Here is a 23,400-nt window from a genome sequence, read left to right as displayed (position 1 = left end):
CTGTTTGGAGGGCTGGGGTGGTGGCTTCCACGGCCCCCGAGGTGATTTGGGCGCCTGAATGCACTTCATGAACCGGGAAACACTTTCCCGACTCAATTTAAGCTCCCAAACCCCCCAAGAACTGGTACCAAAGTGGTAATAAAGTGACTCTGCTCTCCGAGAGCGCGTTCCCCTCTTATCCAGAGGATCAGAAGTGATGCCCCGGCTCCCAGTCTATTTTTTCCTACCCCATCTCCCGTCTAACTGGAATTATTTCCTCTGCCGTCGCTTTTCCGAAGCCGCCTATGAGTGGTTTAGCTTCCCTTTAAGTCCATGCCATTAAAGAAGCGGCTGCAGCAACAGGTGAGCGGGCATTTTTCAGGGGTAGAAGGTGGCGGCCGGTGGCCCCGGGGGGGCTGCAGGCACCGAGCCGCCCAGGCGCGCATCGACCGCGGAGAACAGAACGATGCTCCGCACCGCGGAGGTCGGCGCCGGGTAAAGGGCGAGCCCCACGGCTCCCCAGCAAAGCGTGCTGTGAGCAAACCTCCCAAACCTTTCCCCTCTAATCCCAGTTCCAGGAGGGGGAAAGGATCCGCTTGGTGAAGCGGAGCGAGAGCTGCACAAATATTGTTTACACCTGCGACGCGAAGTTGGCTGTGTTCTGCTCCCCTCGGCTTTAATTGGAAATCTTTTCCGTCTGCCCCAACTCCTGGATCATCTGGGTTTCATAAATTTTCACAACACCCCTGTTGCTCCAGAGAAAACGCTGCGGCAAGAGTCGGTTCTCCCTGTGTTTCTGAATCCCAGCAGAAGAGTAATTACCGGAGGAGCAAAAGTGGCCTGGGACTTGTTTTTGGTCTAGGGGAGGAAAGGGTGGGGGAAAGGGGAGAGAGAAACCTGGCCATGAAGTGGGGGCTGTAAAGCTCGTATATGTATATACACACACATACGTATGTATAGAAGAGCAAGGAGCAAGTGTAAGATCGAAAGCAGAGCCTTTTCTGCAGACACGTGTGCCATTAAAAGCGAATAATTCAAAGTAGTTTTAAACTATAAAAACATGGGATCTTTCCCCTTCTCCTGCTTTTTTTCTCTTTTTTTTTTGGGGGGGGGGGGAATATACAGATCCCGTCTCCCCTTCTCAGGTGACCTCGAAGGACCGGTTTTTTCACTTTCCCATGTGTGCGCGTTTGCGCTTTCCGGAAATCAATCTAAAGTTCGTTCAAAATACTAAACTAAAATAAAACAGCGCTGCAAAACCTCCCACGCCTTAAAGACGGAGAGGGAGCCCCCCCCCCCCTTTTTTTTTTCTGCCTATATATGGGGTTTTTTTATATATATATATGTTTCCATCTTATTGTGCTCCCTACGGAAATTATCTCCGGAGGTTTTGGCTGGATCGTGTGTAGATGTGTGAGCACGTAGAGAAACGAGCTTGCTGGTGAAGCACCGGGGGGTGTCGGCGGGGCTGCCCGGAGCGCCCAGGGCAGGGGGTGGGCGTGAGGGTCTGGGCTGCCGGCCCCCCCTCCATCCCCGGTTGCCCCGGGATGGCTCAGTCCCCGCGGGGAGTTGTCCCCTTGGAGCAGAGAGAGTTGGAAAGCGGTGGGGAAGGAGAAGAGGACTTTCTCCTTCCAACATCTTCAGGAGTGCCGCTGGGACGAAGCCACCCGGCCCCCTCCCCTGCACGTCGGGTCTCAGCTTCAGGCCGGCCGAAACGGCCGAGTTTTTCAGCGAAATTTGCCGCTACCCAAAAGTTTCCCAGGGCTGAGCTGCCACATTTCGGCTGCATTTTGCAGCCCCCTTATGAAGGCAAGGAGGGTAAAGCCCTTCCCTCGCCTTGCGCCGGCAGATGCCAGGGGTCAAACATACAGAGGGGCTGCGGGGGAAGAAAAAACCCATTCCTAGCCGCCTCTAAACCTTCTAACCGGGCACTGGAAAAAATAAAGCGCTTCCCTCCGTCCCCAGATTTTTTTTTTTTTTTTAATTTATTTCTCTGCGCTGAGGATACTTTGGGCTCCGTTTCAACCGAGAGGGAATGAGTGAAATGAAATTACTGGGGACACGGTCACGCCGTGGGTCCCCCACGGCCGCGACCGGGAGCTCCTCTGCTGCCCAAACGCGTCGGGAACATCCACTTTTAGCCGTTTTTTGAGGTCCTGCAGCGATACCGGGCGCGGGGTCCCGCCGGGACACCCCGGGGTCGGGGTGAATTCTCTTGGGCATGTCGAGGGCTCGGGGCTTGTAACAAACGTCGCGTACAGGCAGGAGTTGTCCCCTGCCTCCTCTTCTCTTTCATGTATCTCCTGCCTTGGGGTGTGCGTGTGGGGGTTATAGCTCTTTTTAATTGAAACCTAGTAAGGAAAATAGTAATGGATACCAGGCTCCGATGGAGAATACGTGTCCGCGGCTACATGATGAGTGTTAGTTCAGCAGACTTGAAGAAGCCGATTCTTCTCCTCTGTCATTTCTCTATTGACAGCAGCCCCTATTAGATTTACCATGTCCTTTTGCAACAGCTGGTCAACCCCCCCGCTCCTCCAGGCCGAGGTATCAATCGATGGCCGGGTGACTTGGTGGCATGTGGGAAGAAAACGGGAGCAAAGTGTGTGTCAGCGTCGGTGCCAGAGACTCCCGGATCCCCTCCTTGCTTTGATGTCACCCGGAGTTTACCGTGCCCCCGGTGGTGCTCAGCACTGCTCCGCAGCCCCGGGGGATGCTGCCCACCCACCCCTCGGGCCGGGGCGGGGGGATGGAGATGGGAAAGGCTCCGGTTCTGGGTTGTTAAAGAACACGGCTGATGGTCAAAGCAGATAAAATCGGTTTCTTTGCCGGGTACTCTCGAGTACCTTGTTCTACTGGGTCTGCAGGGAGGAGGAAGGGGGGAGCAAATGCCGCATCTGGAGAGCTGGAGGAACCGTCCCTCCTCGGTGCTGTTGTTGTGTTGTGTGTATGTTTAAATAATTGAATAAACGTATCCACTCCTTCCCTCTTTCCCCTCGCACGCAGACACACACACAAAGACAGCATTGAAAAGATAGATCTCTTTGACCATAGGAAACGACAATTAGCGCTACTTCCTGAGCGGCAAACTGTATGTATATGCCTGGCTATTTAAAGAAAAAAAAAAAAACACAAACTTATCCAAATAGTGAACTCTGTTCACGATTTCTGCTTGGCCAAGGGTGGTGGAAGCAGAAGGATGGGTGCAAAGAGAGTAATGGAGGGCGCAGGGCTTTCATTTTGCTTCTGCCAGCAACACATCCGTGAGAAGAGCAAGACCGGGGCGGGGGTGGAAAGGGCCGCAGGGGCTGCGTGTGCAGCGGGGGATGCTTTGTGGCAAGGGGAAACCGAGTGGTGCAAAGACGGCTGGAAAAGGGTAAAAGAGATGTGAGCTGGGGAAGGAAGGGGACGAGCCCCAAACCTTGCTGTGCTCTGAGGTGTCCCGGGCAGTGAGGCTGGGCCCCACTGGGAGGCGGAGGGGAAAGCTGCCAGAGGTGGCTCTGGGTGCCCCTTAATTTTATTCTGCCATCGGTGGTAAAGTGGATGCGACCGGAGAGTGTCAGAGCTGGCTGGGGACAGGAACAAAGTGAACACAGGTCTTGTGGGGAGGGGAGGAACTGGGTCAGGACTGGTGATCTGAGTGATGTTTGTGAGAGGAGTGAAAAAATCATCATCCTGGAGCCCTGATGTTCGGGCTCCCCCTGGTAGGAGCCAGGCCAGGGCCGGGGGTGCTCAGGAGGAGCCAGGAGCCGGGGGGCTGTTTGTGGCAGAGGCAGGCAGGGAAGGGCAGGCAGCTGCGGTGACCCCAGACCGGGGAGACGGTGCTGCCTGACCCCGCAGCGGCTCTGCCATGGTCGTGCTGCGCTGCTCCCACCAGGCTGGGATGAGCTGTGCCAGGGACATGAGCAGCCTTTCCTGGAGGGACACATGCTAGTGAGGGCTGGAGGGTGAGAAACCTCTCCAGCTGCTGCTTTCCTCCCTTTTTTTTTCCCTCGGTGCTCCAGTGAGGCATGTGTAACGCAGTCTCTGGGTTCTCCCTGGCCCTGCAAAGCCCTGAGCTTGGCTGTGCTGTGAAGGGCAGCTGACCCTGCTGTTCCCCACTCCACTTCTGTTCAGAGAGATGGGAACAGCCCCTTTGATTGGAGTGGGATACGATGGGGCCCTCCCTGCTGAGGGAGAGACACGGAGAATTTTTTCTGCTTGCTATTTCTAATGCTTTACTGTGCTTTTTGGTTCTGAGAAGGTTATTTGGCAAAAATGTCAGGCCAGGCTTTCCATGAAATTCAACTGGCAACTGGAGGCAGGGTTCTGCCAAAGGGGAAAGCAAAGAGCTGCTGTAGTGACCCCCCCTCCCTGTAGCAGTTTATATAGTCTGAGTGTATAGGCTCACTTCCTCAGGGACCTGCTTCATTACACTGTGGCCTGCAGTGCCACTCTGGGATGGAGCTGTGTCAACACGGCCCCCGTTTACTGACACCTTTTCCTGGGCTGGGGAAGGGCCTGCACGGGGAAGGGGAAAGAGTTTACCTCGGAAGAAGCGTGTAATCACTGCTTGCCAGACGCCCCCCGTGCTCCAGCCAGTATTTACTGCAAGTCTGCCAAAGTAAACCAGCCCGCTGCATTTTATTTCGGATAAACACAGTGCGGCCACGGTGGGGTGTTGCTTTCCGAAGGGCTGGAGACAGAGAGGAGGCTGCGGCGCCGGGGGAAAGGGAGGGAGGAGAGGGATGAATCCTGCAGGGTGCGGGGTGGGTGGCAAGCAGGATGGCTCTGGGCCCCTGGGGGTGCTTGGGACCTGTAGCGCGATAAGGAAATGCATAGGTAGGATGCAAAACCCTGCTTAAATTGTGCATGTTGGCCCTGTACCAGGCCTTGTCCTCTCCTGCAGAGCCCCGGCAAGCACCCAGCACATGCATGAGTGCAAGGGATACATCAGGTTTTGCTGTCGGAGCAGGGATTTGTAGTGTCCCCCGGGGATGAATCCCTCCTGGATGCACACACCCACGCAACATCTCCATGTACACAGAGGCCGTGTAGCACGCACACAGCCCTGCCACGCACTCTCACACGCCTCGGAGCTGCTCCTGCAGGCCTGGGAGAAGACGTGTGGGCCCGAAAACTGGGCTGCCTTTATTTTCCTCTTGCCTCCTTCCTCCAGCTGGCTCTTCAGGCCACCGGGAGAGAGCCAGAGCCCACACCTCCCACACCTCCCAACACACACACACACACACACACACACACACGGGACAGGCTCACTGCACACCCCGAGCTCTCGTGCAAACACCAGAAGTTGCTTAGGAGGGTGAAATCTGAGCAAGCAGAGCTCTCCCGGCCGCACAACCACCAAAGACCCAGGGTCTGGCCAGCTCCGCTTTCCCCCCAGCCTGGACTGAACCAGGGGAAACCCAGCGAGGTGCTGGCGGATGGCGGCATCAGGGAGCTGGGGAGGGATGGTGGGAGCCGCCTTTAGCTCTTTGCGCTCTGAGATTAGAGAGCCCCGACCTGGCTGCTCTCCGGGGAGACAGCGGAGACCTTTCATGCCTCTTTGAAGAGCCAAGATAGTGTCGGCCTTGGTGCGAGCCTAGCTTGCAGACGGGCCGGGAGGCGCGGGGGCAGCCGGCTATCGCAGATATCGCCCTTGCCTCCCCCCGCGATCCCACCTCCACCTCGCTCCCGGACTGTCGCTATCAGCCGCCCTCATCTCCTTTTTTTCTTTTTTCTTTTTTTTTTTCCATTTTCCGTACACCCCCTTCTTCCCCTTCGCTTTGTCATTCATTTTTTGCGGATCTCCTTACTTATTTCTGCGCCTCGCTCATTTATTTATTTCTGGCAAAGAGGCGGCTAACAAGTAGCTGGAAGCACTGGCCAATATTTAACTAAGATGGCTGGCCATCAGGTCCCTTTTGTTTGCTTGCAAATTAATCATCCAGCGCGCAGTCGGCGCCAGGGTAGATTTATCACACACAGAAGGGGGAATGAGGCGGCCGAAGGGAGACAAAGACTGTTCGCACCTTCCCGCTTTTGATCTTAGATTAGTGCAGCCTCCCTTCATAATACGAGTCTCCAGGGGGCTTCGTCGGGGAGGTCACTCGGAACTGGCGGAAGTTTGCACGCCATTAGCCAGACGCTGAAATTGGAAATCATAAGCGGCAAACATTTTTATTTTCCTCCGCGGGCCGCTGCGCGGGTGGGTGCCGAGCGCGGCGCAAGGTGCGGGGCGGGCGCGGAGGGCGGCAGCGACTCCCGTCTCTGCTGCGGCGCCGAGGGCGCGCACCAGCGGGGCGAGCGCGGGGGTCGGGGCGCGGCGGGGCTGGGAGTGGCTGAGCTTGTCCCGCGGGAGCCCGTGGGCACCTCCTGGTCCCCGGCGAATAGCGGCGGCCCGGTTGGGGCAAATTGCGTCAAACTTCTTGAAGCCGCCGGGAGTTTGTTGTGGGCTCTGTTAAAGGGAAGGTGTAGGGTTTGGGGGTTCCCACCGCGGCAGCGGCTGGAAGCAGGAGCCCGAGAACCGGTTCCGAGCAGCGGTTGGAAAGACTCGCTTCCTTCGTTGGTAACTATCTGCACAGCTCAGCCGAGCGCTGTGCGGGTAGCCAAGCTCCTGGCTCCGTGAAACACATCAGACTTTACCCCCCTCCATCCTCTTTGAACGCATTACTCCCGCTTCCTTTCCTCCCTCCTCCTCTTTTTTTTCTCCATCCACTCCCACCCCCGACCAAAGCGGAGATATTTTGGTGAATGCAAAGCGATCCTAGACGCTGGTTACTACAGGGACTTCACCAAGCTGGCGCCAAGCGCTCTTAACCATGTGCGTCAAAAATGCAATGTTAGAAGAGCTAATCACTTTAGAGGTTCCGCTCCCATCTGCGCGCAGCCAGCGCCGAGCCCCTGCGCTCCGCCGCTCCGCTCCCGGAGGATTATCTTCCCTCTTTAAAGCAGGATGGGGGGATTGTCGGGAGAGCCCCCAGGGCCCCCCAACGGGGGATTATAATTCGGCACATCCCCAGCGCTGGGATATCCCTCCTGATACACGCGTGGACGCCCCGTGCCCTGCATGCCCACGGCTCCCACCGACACGCGTCCACACGAAGCCCTGTCTTGCTGCCCTGCACTGTCATTCTCCCGGGAACATGCCTCCCCTCCCCAGAAACTTCCCAGGCGCGGATCCTGCCCGGCTCTTCCCTCTCAGTGGAGCCAGCGCAGGCCCACGCGTGATGCCTTCCCCAGGGGGTAGCTGGCTCCATGCGAGCCCGGGCACGGGGGCACCCGGGGAGGGCCCCCCCCCGGCCCGGCGCTGCCCGGGCGCCGGGAAAGCCGCACTTCCCGTCTCCTCCCCGCGCACCTCATGGAAGAGGAGGGGTGTGGGAGCGTAACCCTCTCGGCGCCGGTGCCAGCGGACTGGCCTTAATCCTCAGAGCCAAAGAAAGAAAGAAAAAAATAATAATACATTTTTTAAAATTCCCGTTTCCTAGTCTCCCCCCTTGACCCCCACCCCCGGCGCGATTAGCAGCCGCCGGGCCCGGGGCTGAGCCGAGCGGCGGCCCCAGCCCGCCTCGCCACAGCCTGCAGCCGCCCACGACAACAATAATAACGGCGGCGGCGGCCGCTGGGGCAGCCAGACCCGAGCCCCGCGCCGGGGGAAGACCCGCCGAGCCACCCCCTGGCCGTCTGCCACCCCCCCGGGGCTCGCCCCCAGATTTGCGGGGGGAAGGAAAGCGCCCGGCCCCCCGCCTAGGGGTGCTGTCTTGTTTGAAGAAAGCAAGTTTCCCGTAGCGAGAGAACGGGGGTGGGGGGGTGTAGGGGGTGCTGCGGGAGAAGGGGTGTCACAAACCCCGGCGGCTGCGGGGACCGGCGGCAGCCGCGACGCGGCGGGGATGGGCGTGCGGCCGCCCGGGCCCCGCGGCCGGCCGGGGTGGGTCCGGCGCTCTGGGTGGGGCGGGGGGGGGTCCCCCAGTTGCGGGCTGGGCAGAACTCGCAGTGCCCAGCCCGGCTGGGGTGCGGAGCGGCGGGGGGAACACCCCTATTCGGACCCCAGCACCACGCGTGGAGCCCCACCCGCTCCCGGCGCCCCCCGCCGCCTCTCCAGCGCTGCCAGCAGCCGCTGCTTTGGAAGCTCCTACCGGGGCAGGCGGCTGGAGGAGGGAGCGAGCACTGGAAATGCCCAGCCTGCCATCTCGCCGGGGCCGTGGCCGGGGGGAGAGGCGGCCCCGAACACCCCCCTCTAGAGGCGGGTACTCCCGGCCGCCCTCCCCGGGCGCTGCCTGCTCCCTCCCCTCTGATCATGTTGACATATTCACACGGCCCGGAGTACTAGTGATGCTTTGCTGCAGCGTTACAGTTTCCGACACCTTCTTTTTATAACTCGGCTCTGTCCCCCTTCCACTCGACCTGTCAAAACCACGCCTATGGAGCCACACAATTGGTCCGAAAGCGTCAAAGAGCCAATCAAGGAGGCTCCAGCTCCCTTGTAACCCACAACACATCCATACAATCTGGTGCACGCAGAGCACAGACTCACAGGGAATTCTCAGAGCTGAGAGGCTCCTTCTCCCTCTCTCTCTCTTTTTCCTCTCTTTCTTCCCCCCCTTTTTCTCTTCCTTTCTCTTTCCTTCTCTCTTTCTCCCTCTCTCCTTTTCTGAAGCGCTGCTGGAGAGGAGACGAGTGTAATTCTTCCTTTTTTTTTTTTTTTTTTTTTTTTTTGTTTAAGGCAGAGTGAAAGAGAAAGAGAGGGGAAAAGAATTTTAAAAAGGAAAGGAGGAGGGTGAAAGAAAGAAGAGATCCTGATGGAAATCAGGGCACTCTGACCAACTCCTGCTTGGAGAGGGGGGAAGGCGAGGCGGAAGCGAGATTTCCCTACAAGTTTTTGCTGCTGAAGGTTGCTCAGGAGCCTTCCTCGGTCGGCGAGGGGTGGTGGGTTTGTTTGCTTCTTTCTGCTTTCCCTCCCTTCCCAGCCTCTGCTCTGCAGCCTGACCGTACGGAGGAAAGGTGGAGGGGTGGGGGGGAGGGGGGGGAAAGAGCCAGTCACCCAAAAAGAGAACCCAGCTTCGAGCCGTCACCCTTCGCCACGGAAGAAGAGAAGAGGGATTGAGACTAAGAGAAAAAAGAAGAAGAAAAAAAAAGGATCTCGGCTTGTCCAGCCCTTCTGCGGCAACAGAAACAGGCAGCGAACCCGGTGGATTTTTTTCCCCACTTTTCGGCGTTTCTTTTCCAGCGCAAGGACTTCCACTCAGGAGAAAAAAAATAAATACAACCCTGCAGAGACCGAACACAGAAAAAGCAAGACTAATAATGAACAATCCTGTTAATCCGCTGTCCCGAGGGCTGGGGATGTGCTCCTGCTCGGGAAGTTGTAGGCTGTAGAAGTTCTGCCTCTCCCCCATGTACTGTGCTGTCTAGAGCTTGTTTCCCCCCAACCCTATTTTTTGGTGCTTTATTGCTGTTATTGTTATTATCTTAATTTTTCTTCTTCATGATATGCTGTTAGAAACCACTCCGGGACTACTCCAGCAGTAGGAAGATCGAGGAGTGGAGTGGATGAATATACCGATGAGAGATCCAGTAATCCCTGGGACAAGCATGGCTTATCATCCTTTTTTACCTCACCGGGCACCGGACTTTGCCATGAGCGCTGTGTTGGGACATCAGCCTCCCTTCTTCCCGGCTCTGGCTTTGCCTCCCAATGGGGCAGCCGCTCTCTCCCTTCCCGGGGCTCTGGCTAAACCCATCATGGATCAGTTAGTGGGGGCTGCAGAGACTGGTATCCCCTTTTCTTCCTTGGGTCACCAGGCAGCAGCCCATCTGAGGCCTTTAAAAACTCTGGAGCCAGAAGAAGAGGTGGAAGATGACCCGAAAGTGCATCTGGAAGCCAAAGAGCTTTGGGAGCAATTCCATAAAAGAGGCACAGAGATGGTGATTACCAAATCGGGAAGGTAGGTCTGGGTCGGGGGTTCGTGCCTTTTTTTTTTTTTTTTTGCCCCCCTCTTTTCCCCACCCCTCAATCTCTGCACCCCGCTCCAGAGCAAGGCTCTTTCCCTGAAAAAATCCTCCATAAAGCTCCTTTTGCTTGGGACTATGGAAAGTTTTTAGGCAGCTGAAGATCCGAGCTCATCTCGGGCACCACTTTGCAGGGAAAGTCTCAGGCACGACCCGGCCCTGCTCGGAGTGCGTGTGCAGGGGGCGAGAGGGTCCCTTCATGGTTCAGTGGCTTAATGCTTTCTGGAGGAGACTGGTAGCAGAAAGAAAATAATTTGAGGGTGGAAAAGGAACTTGCCTGATTTCAGGCTCGCTGCACGGAGTTTTTCTTCCTTAAGAGAAGGGGAAAAAATATATTCGAAGCGGCGTATCGCTGCTGGTGAGGCGGGAGCTGCAGGTCGGCTCAGTTTATCAGTTGTTTCGCTTGTGTCTCTGTCTCTGCTGGGATCTAGGCTGTGTTTGTGCTGACTAATTACATCTGGAAATGCACAAAAAGCTGGCAAAACCCCTCAGAGGTCCTGCAGCCGCTGCTTTAGGGGCAGGGAAGGTTTTGCAGCTCTGCGCTGCCTGTCGCTGTATTTATAAAACCTTCACGTGGGAATGAATGAACATACACATCGCGTCCATTTCTGCTTTTAATAGCATTACCCCTCTGAAATCCTTTTCTATATTCGCTACTCATTGACAGTCGTGCTCTTTTACAACTCTACCTATTGCTACGGCGAGTCGTAGGGAGAAAACCCCCTTCACCACCCGGGTGTGTTTTTAAGACACTCTCTTAGAAACCTCCCAAACAATTCGCGTGTAATTTGCCAGAATTAGTTGAGGAAGCCACTCCTGAAAGTCTTCTTAGATGGCCTTCAGCTGAAGCTTCACCTACTTGCAGAGCACCAGTTGCTGAGGCAAAGAAAAAATCTAAGACCAGCAAGGGGAGACGGGGGGGGAAATCCCCTCGCCCATTTTACTGCTTTCCTGAAGTTTTCTCTGCTAATTGTGGTCAAAAGTGTTTTTTTTTTTTTTTCGCGCGAAAGCCTCGGCGGGTATTAAGCGCTCTTACATGTTGCAAAGTCATGTGTTTCCTTTTAAGTTGAGATTGCCGAATGCCAACCGCTCGATATAATAAACAGCAAATTTGTGGTATCCTGTTGCAGTTTCGAGCTGGACTTGGGAGCGGAGGGGAGCGGGGTTTGCTGAGAACCCTCTGCACAAACGGGTTATCACCGGGAGGCTGGAGCGCTGGGAAACCCTCGGCAGCCACCCTGCCCTCACTGGAGGGTTTTTTTTTCTCCTCATTTGCAAAGTGAAAACCTCCCCTCCCCGCGCTTCGTCGGCGGACTGGGCTATAATAATGCGGAATATTTATTTTATCGGGGCGCGATCTGTTCCCATTTCTTTGTTTAGCAGGCGAAAAGGAAAATAATGAGAGATCTGAGAGCCCTAAATGAGGCTTTGCTGTTTAGGAATGGGAGAGGGTAGGCGCCTGCTGATTTCTAGGGAACACACGTACCTCCACCCTCCGCCTCCCATCCCAGAGACCATTTTTTCCTGAAACTTTTAAGTGTTTGAGAAACCTTTTCGCTGGGGGCGGGGGGAAGCCCTTTTGCTGGGGGGGTGAACACACGACTTTTCTGCTTCTGAGAGCTGAAGCGATTGCTTGGTGGACGCGCTACGGAGACTTAGGAGCTCATTTAAACGCTGTAATTAATTTTATTTTCGTCTTGTGTTTTCTTTATCCCCCCCCCTCTCTGTCCATAGGAGAATGTTTCCTCCATTTAAAGTGAGATGCACTGGACTGGATAAAAAGGCCAAGTACATTTTATTGATGGATATTGTGGCGGCTGATGATTGTAGGTACAAATTCCATAATTCCCGGTGGATGGTAGCCGGCAAAGCTGACCCTGAAATGCCAAAGAGAATGTACATCCACCCGGACAGCCCGGCCACCGGCGAACAATGGATGTCCAAAGTCGTCACCTTTCACAAGCTGAAGCTCACTAACAACATCTCTGACAAGCACGGATTTGTGAGTGCCTTTTACACCTTCCTTTGCCTCCCCTTGCCCTCCCTCACTGTCTGGCCGGAGCGGTGGGTCCCGGTGGGGGGATTCGACCCACAGCCCCGAATGGCAGTTCCCACGGGCGGCGAAAATGCGGGGAAAATGGGGGATAAATACTCTCATCCACGCACACGGGAGACGTGTGTCTGTCCGGTTTATAATATCCCGTCGTTTTTTTTTTCCCTATTGCTGAGGTCGGGATTAAACACTCGAGTTTATTCAGTAACCTCTCCGTGCCATTCAGCATTAACTTTAGAGATATATTTCCAGTATAGTGCAACTCTATATTTCTTGGAGCTGTGGTGGCTTTATGTATGTCTCTCTATATTTTTTTAATAAAGTCGATCACACTTTTTAAGTGTAAGAAAATGATATGCATATGTGTATAAAGGTCTTAAAGGCCTAAGTATGCAAACATTTAAATATATATTAATCTGGATAATGTAAAGCAAGCCAGAGTGAAAATAAACAGGGACCAAAATCAGAGGTCAAGTTGCCCATTCATGTCTATCCACTCCTTTACATTTACTGGGTGTGCAGAGATAAAAACTTACCCTAAGAGTGAAATCAAACAAACCTGCTGATAAGTGCTGTGACGATCCTTGGCCATTTCTTTCTATTCCTGGGAAAGCGTCCGCCCTCGGAGCCGGGGGTTGCTGGTGGTGGCCGCGGTCAGGGGATCTCTAATGTGCCGAGGATTGCATTTGCTGGCTGTGATTTGATTAGACGATACATTTTTTGCCTTTCGCAGAAGGCCTTAAGTGGATTGGGGCGAGCAATTAGACCTAGCCAAGGCTCTCGCGGTGGTGTTGCTATTGTAGCTGCTGCTGCTTTATTTTATTTTATTTTCCACGTTGAAATCAAAAGACATCGCAGCCGGAGCCCAAACAGGTTCTCCCCCTCTCCTAAGAGAGCTCTGCTGGGATTTTAACCGCCCCCCCGTCCCTCGGAAAGGTCCAGCAGAGAGCTGGAGCTGTCAGTGCTTTTTGTTGGATGCTGCAAAAGGCGTGTGCGTGTGTTTGGAGTGTGCTCGGCGGGGAGGAGGAGTGAGGGGAGGAAGGAGAGGGAAGGCAAATTAGAGAGGAGAAAGTGCCGATGGCCGGGGGAAGTGCGAGGCGGGGGTATCGCTCCAGCTGACCCTCTTCTTTCCCCCCCCCCCGCCTTCTCTGCTGCCGGCCGCTTCTCCCCCCCCTCCCTCCCCAGACCATTTTAAACTCCATGCACAAGTACCAGCCCAGGTTCCACATCGTCCGAGCCAACGATATTCTCAAGCTTCCCTATAGCACGTTCAGGACCTACGTTTTCCCGGAGACTGAATTCATCGCAGTGACCGCATACCAGAATGATAAGGTAAGGAGATTAAGAAAGGATTTGTTTTACGTGTTTTGGCTTTTAAGAGAGCTTTTGCTCTGCATTGTTCCCTCTAAAAATCACGAAGCCCATCGCGTTCCTCTCTCCCTGTCTCCCACCCTCGTCTTGCCCCCAAAACCTCCTTGATCCACCTTCGGGAAGGCGCCGAGGATGGGGGTCGGGCACTCTCCAAATACCCACCTCGGGGAAGACAATTAAACGGGAAATTGGGGGGGAAGACGGGGTGCTGTTTAAGGTTATTTTCGCTCTTGGTATGGAGAAAAGGGGGGAAATGGACGGGATGGTGTGGGGATTGCTGCTCTTAGTGTGGATTTAATCTAAGATGCATCAGAAGAAAAAAAAATTCGGGCTCCGTGTGTCGAAAGACAGAGTGGGGAGAGCAGCGGGGCTGGAGATTTTGTAATTCTTCTTGGCCTTTGTGCTGTTTTAGCTCCTTTAACAGCAGTTGGCAATAAGGCTGGAGCGCACGTATGGTTCCTATTATTATTATATTATGATTTTTTTTTTTGCATCCTGCAGTGTTTTATTATTTTTTGTGGTGCAGAAATATGCTCTGATCAGAGAGGGTTATCTCGCTTGAATTTAGCTGGAAGGTCTGAAAGAGCCGGTGTGAGAAAGTTTTGCAGCGCTGCAAACGCTGCCTTTCCATTTCTCCTGGTTTATTGTCACTTGCGACGAAGGTGGTATATTTGAGAGAGCGGCAAACGGCGAATTTACGATAATTAAGTCAAGTGGAAGGAAGCGAAGGAGCCAAAAAAAGGGGCTTTGATTTTTTTTTCTGTCTATAAATTATAACTTTGCGTGTGCGTTAAGCGCAGAGGGTCTGGATGTGCAGCGCCCGCTCGCTGCGGCTTCCCCGTTCCTTCGCTATTAAGAATTAAAGGGCGAAATGGGGGGGGGGGTCCTGCACCCTTCTACCCTCAGTTTCCAAAAAGTCGCTTCTCCGGGGTTGGGCTATTTTCCTCTTTTTCCGCGGCCAAGCGCTTGCAAGGAAACGGGAAAAAAAAAAAAACAAACGTGTATAGAGAGTAGACTTTGCTTTGGGACTTATCAGCAGGGCTGTTCGCCCCGGTCTATCAGCTGAGGCCGGCTTGGTTGAAGGGCAGGAATGAGCATATTTGTGTGATTGCCATGAAATGGGCTGGAAAGCGGCGGTGCGGGAGCCGCCTCGGCGGCGGGTCAGGAGCCGCGGCCGGATCACCTGGATCAAAAAAGCCCCGCTGGTTTGTAGCAGTGGGTTTTCCTGCCCCTCACTCAGCCGCAGACAGGGGTTTTCTCTTCGGAGTCGTGCTCTGCTTTTCAAATTGGAGGGTTGGGGGGAGCTGCGGGTAAGCGGCATCCCCGTCCCTACCGCCCGCGTCCCGTTATAGCTACGGGACCCCCCCCGGCCGGGCTTTAAATCCACCTCGGCACATCGTAGAGGCCACGGGGTGCTCCGCACCCCCCCGATCCCTCCGAACGCAGGAAGAAACAGCCATTCCCTGCGATAACCCGAATCGCGATGAAACCCCCAAGCAGTCACAAAAAAACCCAAAACCGTAAACCCCCCTCATCCTCCTCCTAAAAAAAAAATCAACTGGCTCCTGGCACCCCCGGCGCCCCAATACACACGCACACGCGGAGCATAATGCGATTATATGAAGTATTTTATTATAGCGAGGGGGTGGGTATGATTCCTTTGCGGTTTAATTATGGCATTTAAAGAGTTTTAAGCACAGGCATAACTTGCATGGATCGCATTGCACGGCTAAATTAATTCCGATGCGGTGGCAGCAACACGGGGCTCTTTCATTGCCACCACAGCCCGGGGGACTGGGGACAAGCTGCCTCCAAAGCAGCTCGGGAAACCATGGAGATTCACCCCAAAAACAGGGACCTTTGCCCCCTTCCCTGTCCTGCTCCTAATGAAGTTCTGCCGGCGCTGAGGGCACCGGGGAGAGGTTATTCTGTTGGGTTTTAATGTAAAATCTCCTTATTTCTGCCCCAACCCCCTGCGTATTTTTTTTTCTTCATCCTATAGATCACTCAATTAAAAATTGACAACAACCCCTTTGCCAAAGGTTTTCGGGACACCGGGAATGGAAGGAGGGAAAAAAGGTGAGTCTGGATAGATTATATATAGATGCCCGGTTTGGCTTCCGTGTGTAAAGCTCAGAACATGTGCAGAGGTCAAAATCACCAAACCACACTTTTTTTTTTTCCCAAAATTCGCCAAAATTCATAAGGATCTTGTTGCTATTTAAGGCAAAACTGATTGAGTGGGAATTCTTTCCTGCTTTCCACGTTTATTTTTTCCATCGCAGGCTTGGCTGGCCAAAGGGATGGTGATATATTAAGCAAGTATCACTGGAGAAAGAAGTTTCCCTTAAAATTTTGGGAGGATTATAACATTATAGTGTGTATCTGGGATTGGGAAAGAGGGAGAGTTGAGGGCAGAGCTGGTCGCTGGTTGAATCTCCTCTGGCCTTTTCCCGGGGACTGTATCAAAAAGACTGAAGTATAGAGGAGAAACATATAAATAAACTGTTTTGACAGAGGTGTCTCATGAATATGGAACCAATTAGTGGTAGAAGATTCTTTATTTTTTTCTAAAAGCAGCAGGACACAACTTGTGCCCCAGGTAGATGGATGGATCAAACTCATTTTAGTGGGTCTCAAGATTTTTATTTTTAATATTGGAGTAAATAGAGAAAGGGATTTTTTTTCCTTTTATGGGGCCTTCGTTTTGGTTTGTTAGAGCAGACAGGATATTTCAGCCATTTGCACTAGCATTTGGATAATTAATAAATCGGTCTGTTTATCTTTTATTTAACCAAAAAAAAAGCAAGGGGGAAATGTAGTGTAAAACAAGAGGCCTTTCTCCCTGCCCAGCACACACACACACGTCAGCTCCTCTTGTCCATCAGTGTGAAAATAAAGCCAACGCTGGAGCCACAGGACGGAAATGATTTCTAATTTCTCTCTAAATATAAATAGATTTTTTACTCCGGGTTAATTGTTGGTGAAAAGATTACATAAAGTGCCTAACAAAATAACCACTTCCTAGCAATCTTAGCAACCATTAAGATGGCTCATATCTCTGGAACATCCTCGCGTTTTTAAAAGCTAATCTCCAGGGAATGCTTCCCTCTCCCCTCCGCCCCTTCTCTTTAATATCTGCCCTTGCTGAGGAGCTGCTCAACCACTTCCAAGAAATCTCCTCTCATTAGCAGCCAAGTCCTGCCTGCAAGAAAACGCGCTCCCCCCTCGAGGGGACCTTGGCCCTTAATTCCCCTGCCCCAACCATCCCCAAACAGGGTCTCCAGAGGGATGAGGGGTCCTGGGGGAGGGTCCCGCGGGGGGTGCCGGGGTCCGCTCGCCCAGCGGGTGCGTGTGTCTGCAGGAAGCAGCTGACCCTGCAGTCCATGCGGGTGTACGACGAGAGGCAGAAGAAGGAAAATCCCACCTCGGATGAGTCGTCCAACGAGCAGACGGCCTTCAAGTGCTTTGCCCAGTCGTCCTGCCCCGCCGTGCCCACCGTCGGCACCTCCAGCCTCAAAGGTGAGACCTGCGCACCCCAGACCCTCCCTGGCTCCCTGGGTGCCTGCTCTGTGCGGCGACGGATCCGACCTCTGCACCCTCTGGCACTTCTTCCATCCTTCCTTCTTTCCTTCCTTCCTTTATCTTTCCTTCTTTTCTCTGTTTTCTCTGTTTTCTTTCTTCTCTCCTTTCTCTTTCCTCTTGCTTCCTTTCTCTTCTCCTTTCTCTTCTCCTTTCTCTTCTCCTTTCTCTTCTCCTTTCTCTTCTCCTTTCTCTTCTCCTTTCTCTTCTCCTTTCTCTTCTCCTTTCTCTTCTCCTTTCTCTTCTCCTTTCTCTTCTCTTTTTTTTTACCCTCCCTCTCTGTCTTTCCTGCTCTTTTTATCTTTTTCTTTGTCTCACTTTCTTTCTTTCTCTTTCTTTCTTTCTTTCTTTAACCTTTTTCCTTTGCTTTTCTTTCTCCCCCTCTTTTTCTCTCTCTTTCTCACTCTCTGTCCTTCTCACTCACTCTCCCTCTCCCCCCAGCCTCCCTCTCCTCCCACTGCACATTCATTCCTCCCCTTCTTGGTTCAGAAAGGAGCCAGCTCCGAGTCAAGGGAGCAAAGACAGACCACGGGGCAAAAGTTCAAAACTGGAGTCACTCCATTAATATTCCTCTCTGAATCTGTTATTAGAGGAAGGATCTTTTCCCTGGATACAGTCCCGAACTTTGTTATAGAAAAGTCACCCTCGATTTCTCTCCGTGCAGGGTTGGGAGCTGTCTGCAGCTCTCTCACATGTATTAATCCATCCAGGGGCGGGGGGGGGGTGCTGGGGGAGGAGGAAACAACTTCTTTTTTGTTGTTGCCTTACTCGCTCGTTTAAAGTCCTGCCGAGCGGAGGGGAGGGGAGCTGGGAGGGGACCCGAAAAGCAAACCAGAGCTTCGCACCTGGGGCGCTGAAATTAGGAGATGAAGTGCAGAGGAATCCAACGAAGCCGTGCATGCGTTTGGGGAGGAGGAGGAGGAGGCCGGGGCGGGGGGAGGGGGTCCAGGGAGTGATGGAGGCCACTGTGTGGGTTTGGTTCTTCTTTAAAGTTTGCCCATCGAAAGGGTTGAAAACTTTGGAGAAGTTCTTAGGAGATGCAACCCCAAGACCCTCTAAACCTGCCGGGAGGACGCTGCTGTCCCTGCCGGGGCCGGGGGGGGGTTCACCGGGGCCTCCCCGCCGCCCGGGCAGCCGTGGGTGCCGCTTTCCCGGGCAGCTCCGGCAGAACGGAGCCGCTGGCCCCGGGCCTGCCCGGCTGGGGGGTCTCTCCTCCGGGCCGCCGCTTTGTTTCGCAGCCAGTTTTGCTGCGCTGTGTAAAAGTCGGGTTGGCTCGGATGTGGCGGGCGGTGGGAGCCGGGGGAATGTATTTATTTATGTAAGAATAATAATAAAAAAAAGAAGGAAGTATTTACATTTAAATCTCTGGCCGGCCAGGAAGCCTTTCTGCCCTCTCTCCCAACCCGACGGGGTTTGAAGGGACGTGCTGTGCCGGATCCCAGCCCCGCTTCCCTTTGTCTTGCAGATCTCTGCCCCAGCGAGGGAGACAGCGATGCAGACAGCAAAGACGATCCCTTGCTAGAAGCCAACGAGTCGGGCAAAATCAGCACAACCACCGCCACCACCCCAGCACCGGCCAGCTCCGCCGCGGCCGCGGGAGGCGACTCCCGGGACAAGGGGGGCAGCCCCTCCAAAAGCCACTTCTTCCCCGGCGACTCGGCGGGGAGTCGGAGCCGAGAGAGGACGGAAAAAGTCCCTCCGGACTCCCGACACAGCCCAGCTACTATCTCTTCCAGCACCCGAGGGGGAAGCCTGAGCGGCGAGGAACTGAAAAGCCCCCTCAGGGATGGTCCCAAAGTAGATGAGAACCGGCTGTTGGGTAAAGAGCCCTTCGCCCCCCTCACGGTCCAGACCGACAGCACGGCCCACCTGAGCCAGGGACACTTGCAAAACCTCGGCTTCCCCCCTGCCCTGGCCGGCCAGCAGTTCTTCAACCCGCTGGGGAACGGGCACCCGCTGCTGCTGCACCCCGGGCAGTTCGCCATGGGGGGGGCTTTCTCCGGCATGGCCGCGGGGATGGGGCCCCTGCTCGCCACCGTCTCCGGGGCATCTGCCGGTGTCTCGGGACTGGACAACACGGTCATGGCCACGGCGGCGGCCCAGGGACTCTCGGGAGCATCGGCGGCTGCTTTGCCTTTCCATCTGCAGCAGCATGTCCTGGCTTCTCAGGTACCGCGTCCCCCGCGCCGCTGCCCCTCCGGAGCAGGGGGGGCTCCGTCCCGGGGGAAAGGGGGAGGTAGCGGAAAACCCCCTTCAGCCTCCCAGCTGCGGGTTCCCACCCCAGCTCTCTCCGCAGGGGCAGGCGGTGGGTTTGGGGGAAAGTCAGAGGTGGGAAAACCCCAGGGTGGGGGGCGGGGAGAGTGGGGGTGGCCCAGCTTGAACTCCCGGAGCTCTCCCACTAGTCCTCTCACTCCCGTGCTCCCTGGGACACTGTGCCAGGCCTCTGTCCCTCCCCGCCCCCCGCCTCCCCCGTGGTTTGGCGGCTCCCCGGGAAGTGCCAGCGCGCAGCTCCGCGCTGCGGGGCGCGTCCCAGCCTGCGGAGCGGAGCCGCCGTCATGGGGGGAGGAATACCCGAGGCTGCCCTGCGCGGAGGGCAGCTGGACCTGCGGGAGGAGAAATAAAATCTCCTTGTGGAGGAAAAGGAGGAGGGTGGGCAGTGAGACAGCACGGCCCTTATCTAATTTCGTCCCTCTCCCCTCTCTTGGGCCATGACCCCCGCGGCGGGGTGGGGGCTGTGCAGGACAGAGCTGACTCGAGGGGGGTCCGGGTGGTTTTGGCTTCGGCACCGGCAGGACGGGTCTTCATCCCCTCCCGTGGGCAGTAGCAGTTCGGCCACTGTCAGCTCTCCAATGGCGTGTGCCTGGAAGGGGGGGTGTGTTGGCGCGGGGGTGCCGCGGAGCATCCCCCGGGGGAAAATGTGCAGGCCGGTAACCCTTCCCTTTCTCTCTCCTCCCCTCCCGCAGGGCCTGGCCATGTCTCCCTTCGGAAGCCTCTTCCCTTATCCCTACACCTACATGGCGGCGGCGGCTGCCGCTTCCAGCGCCGCCTCCAGCTCGGTGCACCGGCACCCGTTCCTCAACGCCGTGCGGCCGCGGCTCCGCTACAGCCCCTACCCGCTGCCCGTCCCCCTGCCCGACGGCAGCAGCCTCCTCACCACCGCCCTGCCCGGCCTGGCCACCGGCTCCGGAGAAGGCAAAGCAGGGGGGTTACCCACCACCAGCCCCGGTTCCGTGCCCCTGGACTCCGCCTCGGACCTCACCAGCCGCTCATCCACCCTCTCCTCCGGCTCCGTCTCCCTCTCCCCCAAACTGGGAGCAGACAAGGAGGCGGCGACCAGTGAACTGCAAAACATCCAGCGTCTGGTCAGTGGGCTCGACCCCAAGCAGGACAGATCCCGCAGCGGCTCCCCATAACCCCCCCGGCCTCTGGGAGCTCATTTCAAATCAGTTTTGCAGTGCACTTTGTTTGAAAGAAACCACATCCTCCACCCGCGAGTTGTTGTTATATATATATTTTTTTTACCCCCCTCTCTTATTTTGTTTCTTCTTCCCCCTTTTTTTTTTAAATTTTAAAATATAAATTCGCCCGACGTTTTGTGCGTGCTTATCAACAACAAGGTATCTGGCGAAGCAGGGGGGTGAGGGCAGGGAGAAGATCGTGGATGGGGGAGCGGAGCCGAGGTGGGAGCGCTGGGTCGGAGGCTGCTCGCAGAGAGCAGGCTGGCCGGGCCGGGTCACCGGCGGGGTTGTGGCATCCTCCTTTTTTTTTTAATGAACTGTGTAAAAAAAAATCAGAAAAAAAAAAAAGAAAAAAACCTAAAAGCAGAAATAAAACGACAAAAAAAAATCAAACAAACGTATGAATAAAAATTAAGTAAGAGAAGTGATTTTTTCATTCCGAAAGAAAACTATGTAAGTAACTTGCATATCGGTTCTTTAACAGTTGTTTCCTGGGCGGGTTGTTACCGACAACCCCCTTAGTCAATATTAAGGGAAGCTGTGTGTTTAAAACATTATTGTGATGTCTGAGAGCCAGTTGGTGGCTTTTTTGCATGTTCCATAGTAGTCTGCTTTTTTTTTTGGGGGGGGATGTATTTTTTTATTTCGGTTGGGTTTTGTTGTTTAATGCTCGTTTCAAATCCCAGGGAAAAATGAATAATAATAATAAAAGCAAAAATAAGACCCTCGTCCCTCTCCCTTAAACATCCTCCCTGTAGCAACAACAATAAGAAGTGTAGTTGGAAAGAAAAAAAACAAGTGAATTTATTTTATTTGAAAACCTCTGTAGCTTGACTGTAGGTTTATCACAGCTTTCCCTCTTTAATTTTATATGCAATAACAAGGTTTAAACATACTGAGAAGAAGAAAAGAGCGGACACTATTATTAAAGCAAAGTATTTATGTAATTATTTGATAACTCTTGTAAATACGTGGAATATGAATACTCGAAATTAAACTTTAATTTATTGACATTGTACATATCTCTGTAAATACGGTTGCAGCTGTCTTCTTTTTTTTTTCTTCTGTTGTTGTTTTTAGTCGTTTTCATTTCAAGGTCGTAATTCCTTTAAACATACCCCCCCGACCCAGAGGAGAAACACCCCCATTTCTGAGGGCTCACTTTTTAAACCCAGAGTTCACCCCAGAAAAACCGACCTCGTCCTTCTGTAGAGGAGCCGAATGCAGAAGGCAAAGCAGAAACAAACAGAATTAATCAAAGACCTTTAAAAGAAAACAAAAGGGAGCAAAAGAGAAAGCAACGTGCCATGGTAGCTTTTAATCCTCCAGTTTTGCAGTGTTCAAAGCTCTACTTTCCGTATAAAATATCAACAACAACAAATATATATGTTACTACATGACAACAGGCTTCTCCAGTGGCTTGAGAGAGAGGAAAAAAAAAAAAAAAGGAAGATTCTATGATTTCCTTTACTTCGTATTATTTTTCCCCATTTCCTTGGTGTGTCAAGAAACAACCCCACGATGGTGTTTTACTACTGTGCTTATTGTTGTCTTTGTTTGAGTGAGTGCATATTTCTTGGCTTGAAAGTCAGGTGCTCAGAGCTGGTTCAAAGAGAAAAGGAAAAAAAAAATGAAGGTATATTTTGTGTTATATAAATGTTGAGAAGTTCTTGCTATTTTTTTTTCCTGTATTTTTTTTCTTCCCCTTTTAAAAGTCGCTGAAGTTTCAATAAATTTTTATTGAAATGTCTTGGGCGTACTGTGAAATGCCTTCACCCCAACCCTCCCGAAAGTGCCTGGGAGGATGGAGGGGTTGAAAGATATATATCCCTCTTCTGCCTTTCTCCTCCCCCCCATCCCCTTCCCAATATTAAGACGTTTCTCCTGGAAGGAGCCAGTACGAACCAGTCGGGATGGTGCCGTTTGAATTGTTGGTGGGGAAATACGAGTTTTAAGCAAGCTGTTTAATGTACCTTTTTCCGTCTTCACCGCTCTCCTTTATCAAGTCGATCCAGAGGCAAACAAGTCACCTCTTTTAATGGAGCAATATTAAGTGGCGTTTGAAAAGTTAATGAGAAAGGCTCAGCTATGCTTTTATCTGTCATAAATTAATAACGCAAAAGTGAAGAATCAGAGAATAGATCGGTTAAATTTTAATGCGGAGCCCTCCTCCAAAGTTTCCAGGTAAAGTGCTCAGGAGTTGATGGTGCTGCTGGGCTCATTTTCCCTCCCGTCCGGGCAGAGGAATTGGCTTTTCCAGTTAGTTATCCCCTGGAAATATATGTTTGTGCCTTCTTATTTTTTTCCCTTTTTTCCCCCCTCCTCCCTTGGACTCGACCCTTCTTCCCCTTAGGCTGATGATATGTTGAGATTAAGCTAGAAAATGGCTGAAACGGGAACAGGCATCCAGGCTGCAGGCTGGACCAGTGGCCTGGAAGGTCACTGGGAAGAGAACTAAGGAGACCTGGCAGCCCCTGTCTGTACCTTTGCCAGTCTATGAGCACATCCTTTAGCAGAACATATATATTTCTCCTTGTAAAAGAGATTTCCCTCCTCCCCCCCACCTCCCTTGAACAGTTAGTGGCCCGTATATTGGAAAGTGATTCATCCTCCGCCAGTAATAAATATTATAAGGATGTACTTCCAGCCTGTATCCTGTTTTATTCTCTGCCTGCCTCTCGGCCCGTGGCCCCCGGCTCCTGCTCCGCCGAGATAAAAAGACGTTCAGTGGGTGAAAGTGGCGATAAAGAATTTTTCCCCCTGATTTTGTAACAAGTCCCCCCAATGCACATCAAACGCTGCTCAGGTCCCCTTCATGGGGGGACGGGACCCTTCCCATTCCAGCTTGCGAGGGGCAGGGGGAGCGTGTGTATGTATTTTAAACCCACGGCGCTTGCAGCGGGGGGAAAGTTTGGGCTGAGCAGGATATTTCCTCTCCCTCCTCCCCCACCCTCAGGTGGCCCAAGGTGA

The 23,400-nt window shown here is 53.5% G+C and overlaps 1 protein-coding gene across 2 annotated transcripts; it reads left to right on the top strand.

Moving 5' to 3' along the window:
* Window positions 1-8,332: 8,332 nt before the first annotated feature.
* On the top strand, window positions 8,333-22,180 carry TBX3 (T-box transcription factor 3). Of its 2 annotated transcripts, XM_082066270.1 has the most exons (8): window positions 8,333-8,883; window positions 9,458-9,902; window positions 11,701-11,968; window positions 13,205-13,351; window positions 15,393-15,469; window positions 16,755-16,912; window positions 18,438-19,141; window positions 19,936-22,180. In XM_082066270.1, exons 2-8 carry the CDS (start codon window positions 9,508-9,510, stop codon window positions 20,383-20,385), a joined length of 2,199 nt encoding a protein of 732 aa, XP_081922396.1. In that variant the 5' UTR covers window positions 8,333-8,883; window positions 9,458-9,507; the 3' UTR covers window positions 20,386-22,180. The 2 variants fall into 2 exon arrangements, with proteins under 2 accessions (XP_081922396.1, XP_081922395.1); XM_082066269.1 differs by lacking the exon at window positions 8,333-8,883 and having other exon boundaries at window positions 8,968-9,902.
* Window positions 22,181-23,400: the final 1,220 nt, after the last annotated feature.

This window comes from Streptopelia decaocto (genome assembly GCF_964273445.1).
Source record: "Streptopelia decaocto genome assembly, chromosome: 15".
Taxonomy (NCBI): domain Eukaryota; kingdom Metazoa; phylum Chordata; class Aves; order Columbiformes; family Columbidae; genus Streptopelia; species Streptopelia decaocto.
This window is presented reverse-complemented; position numbering and strand designations above follow the sequence as displayed.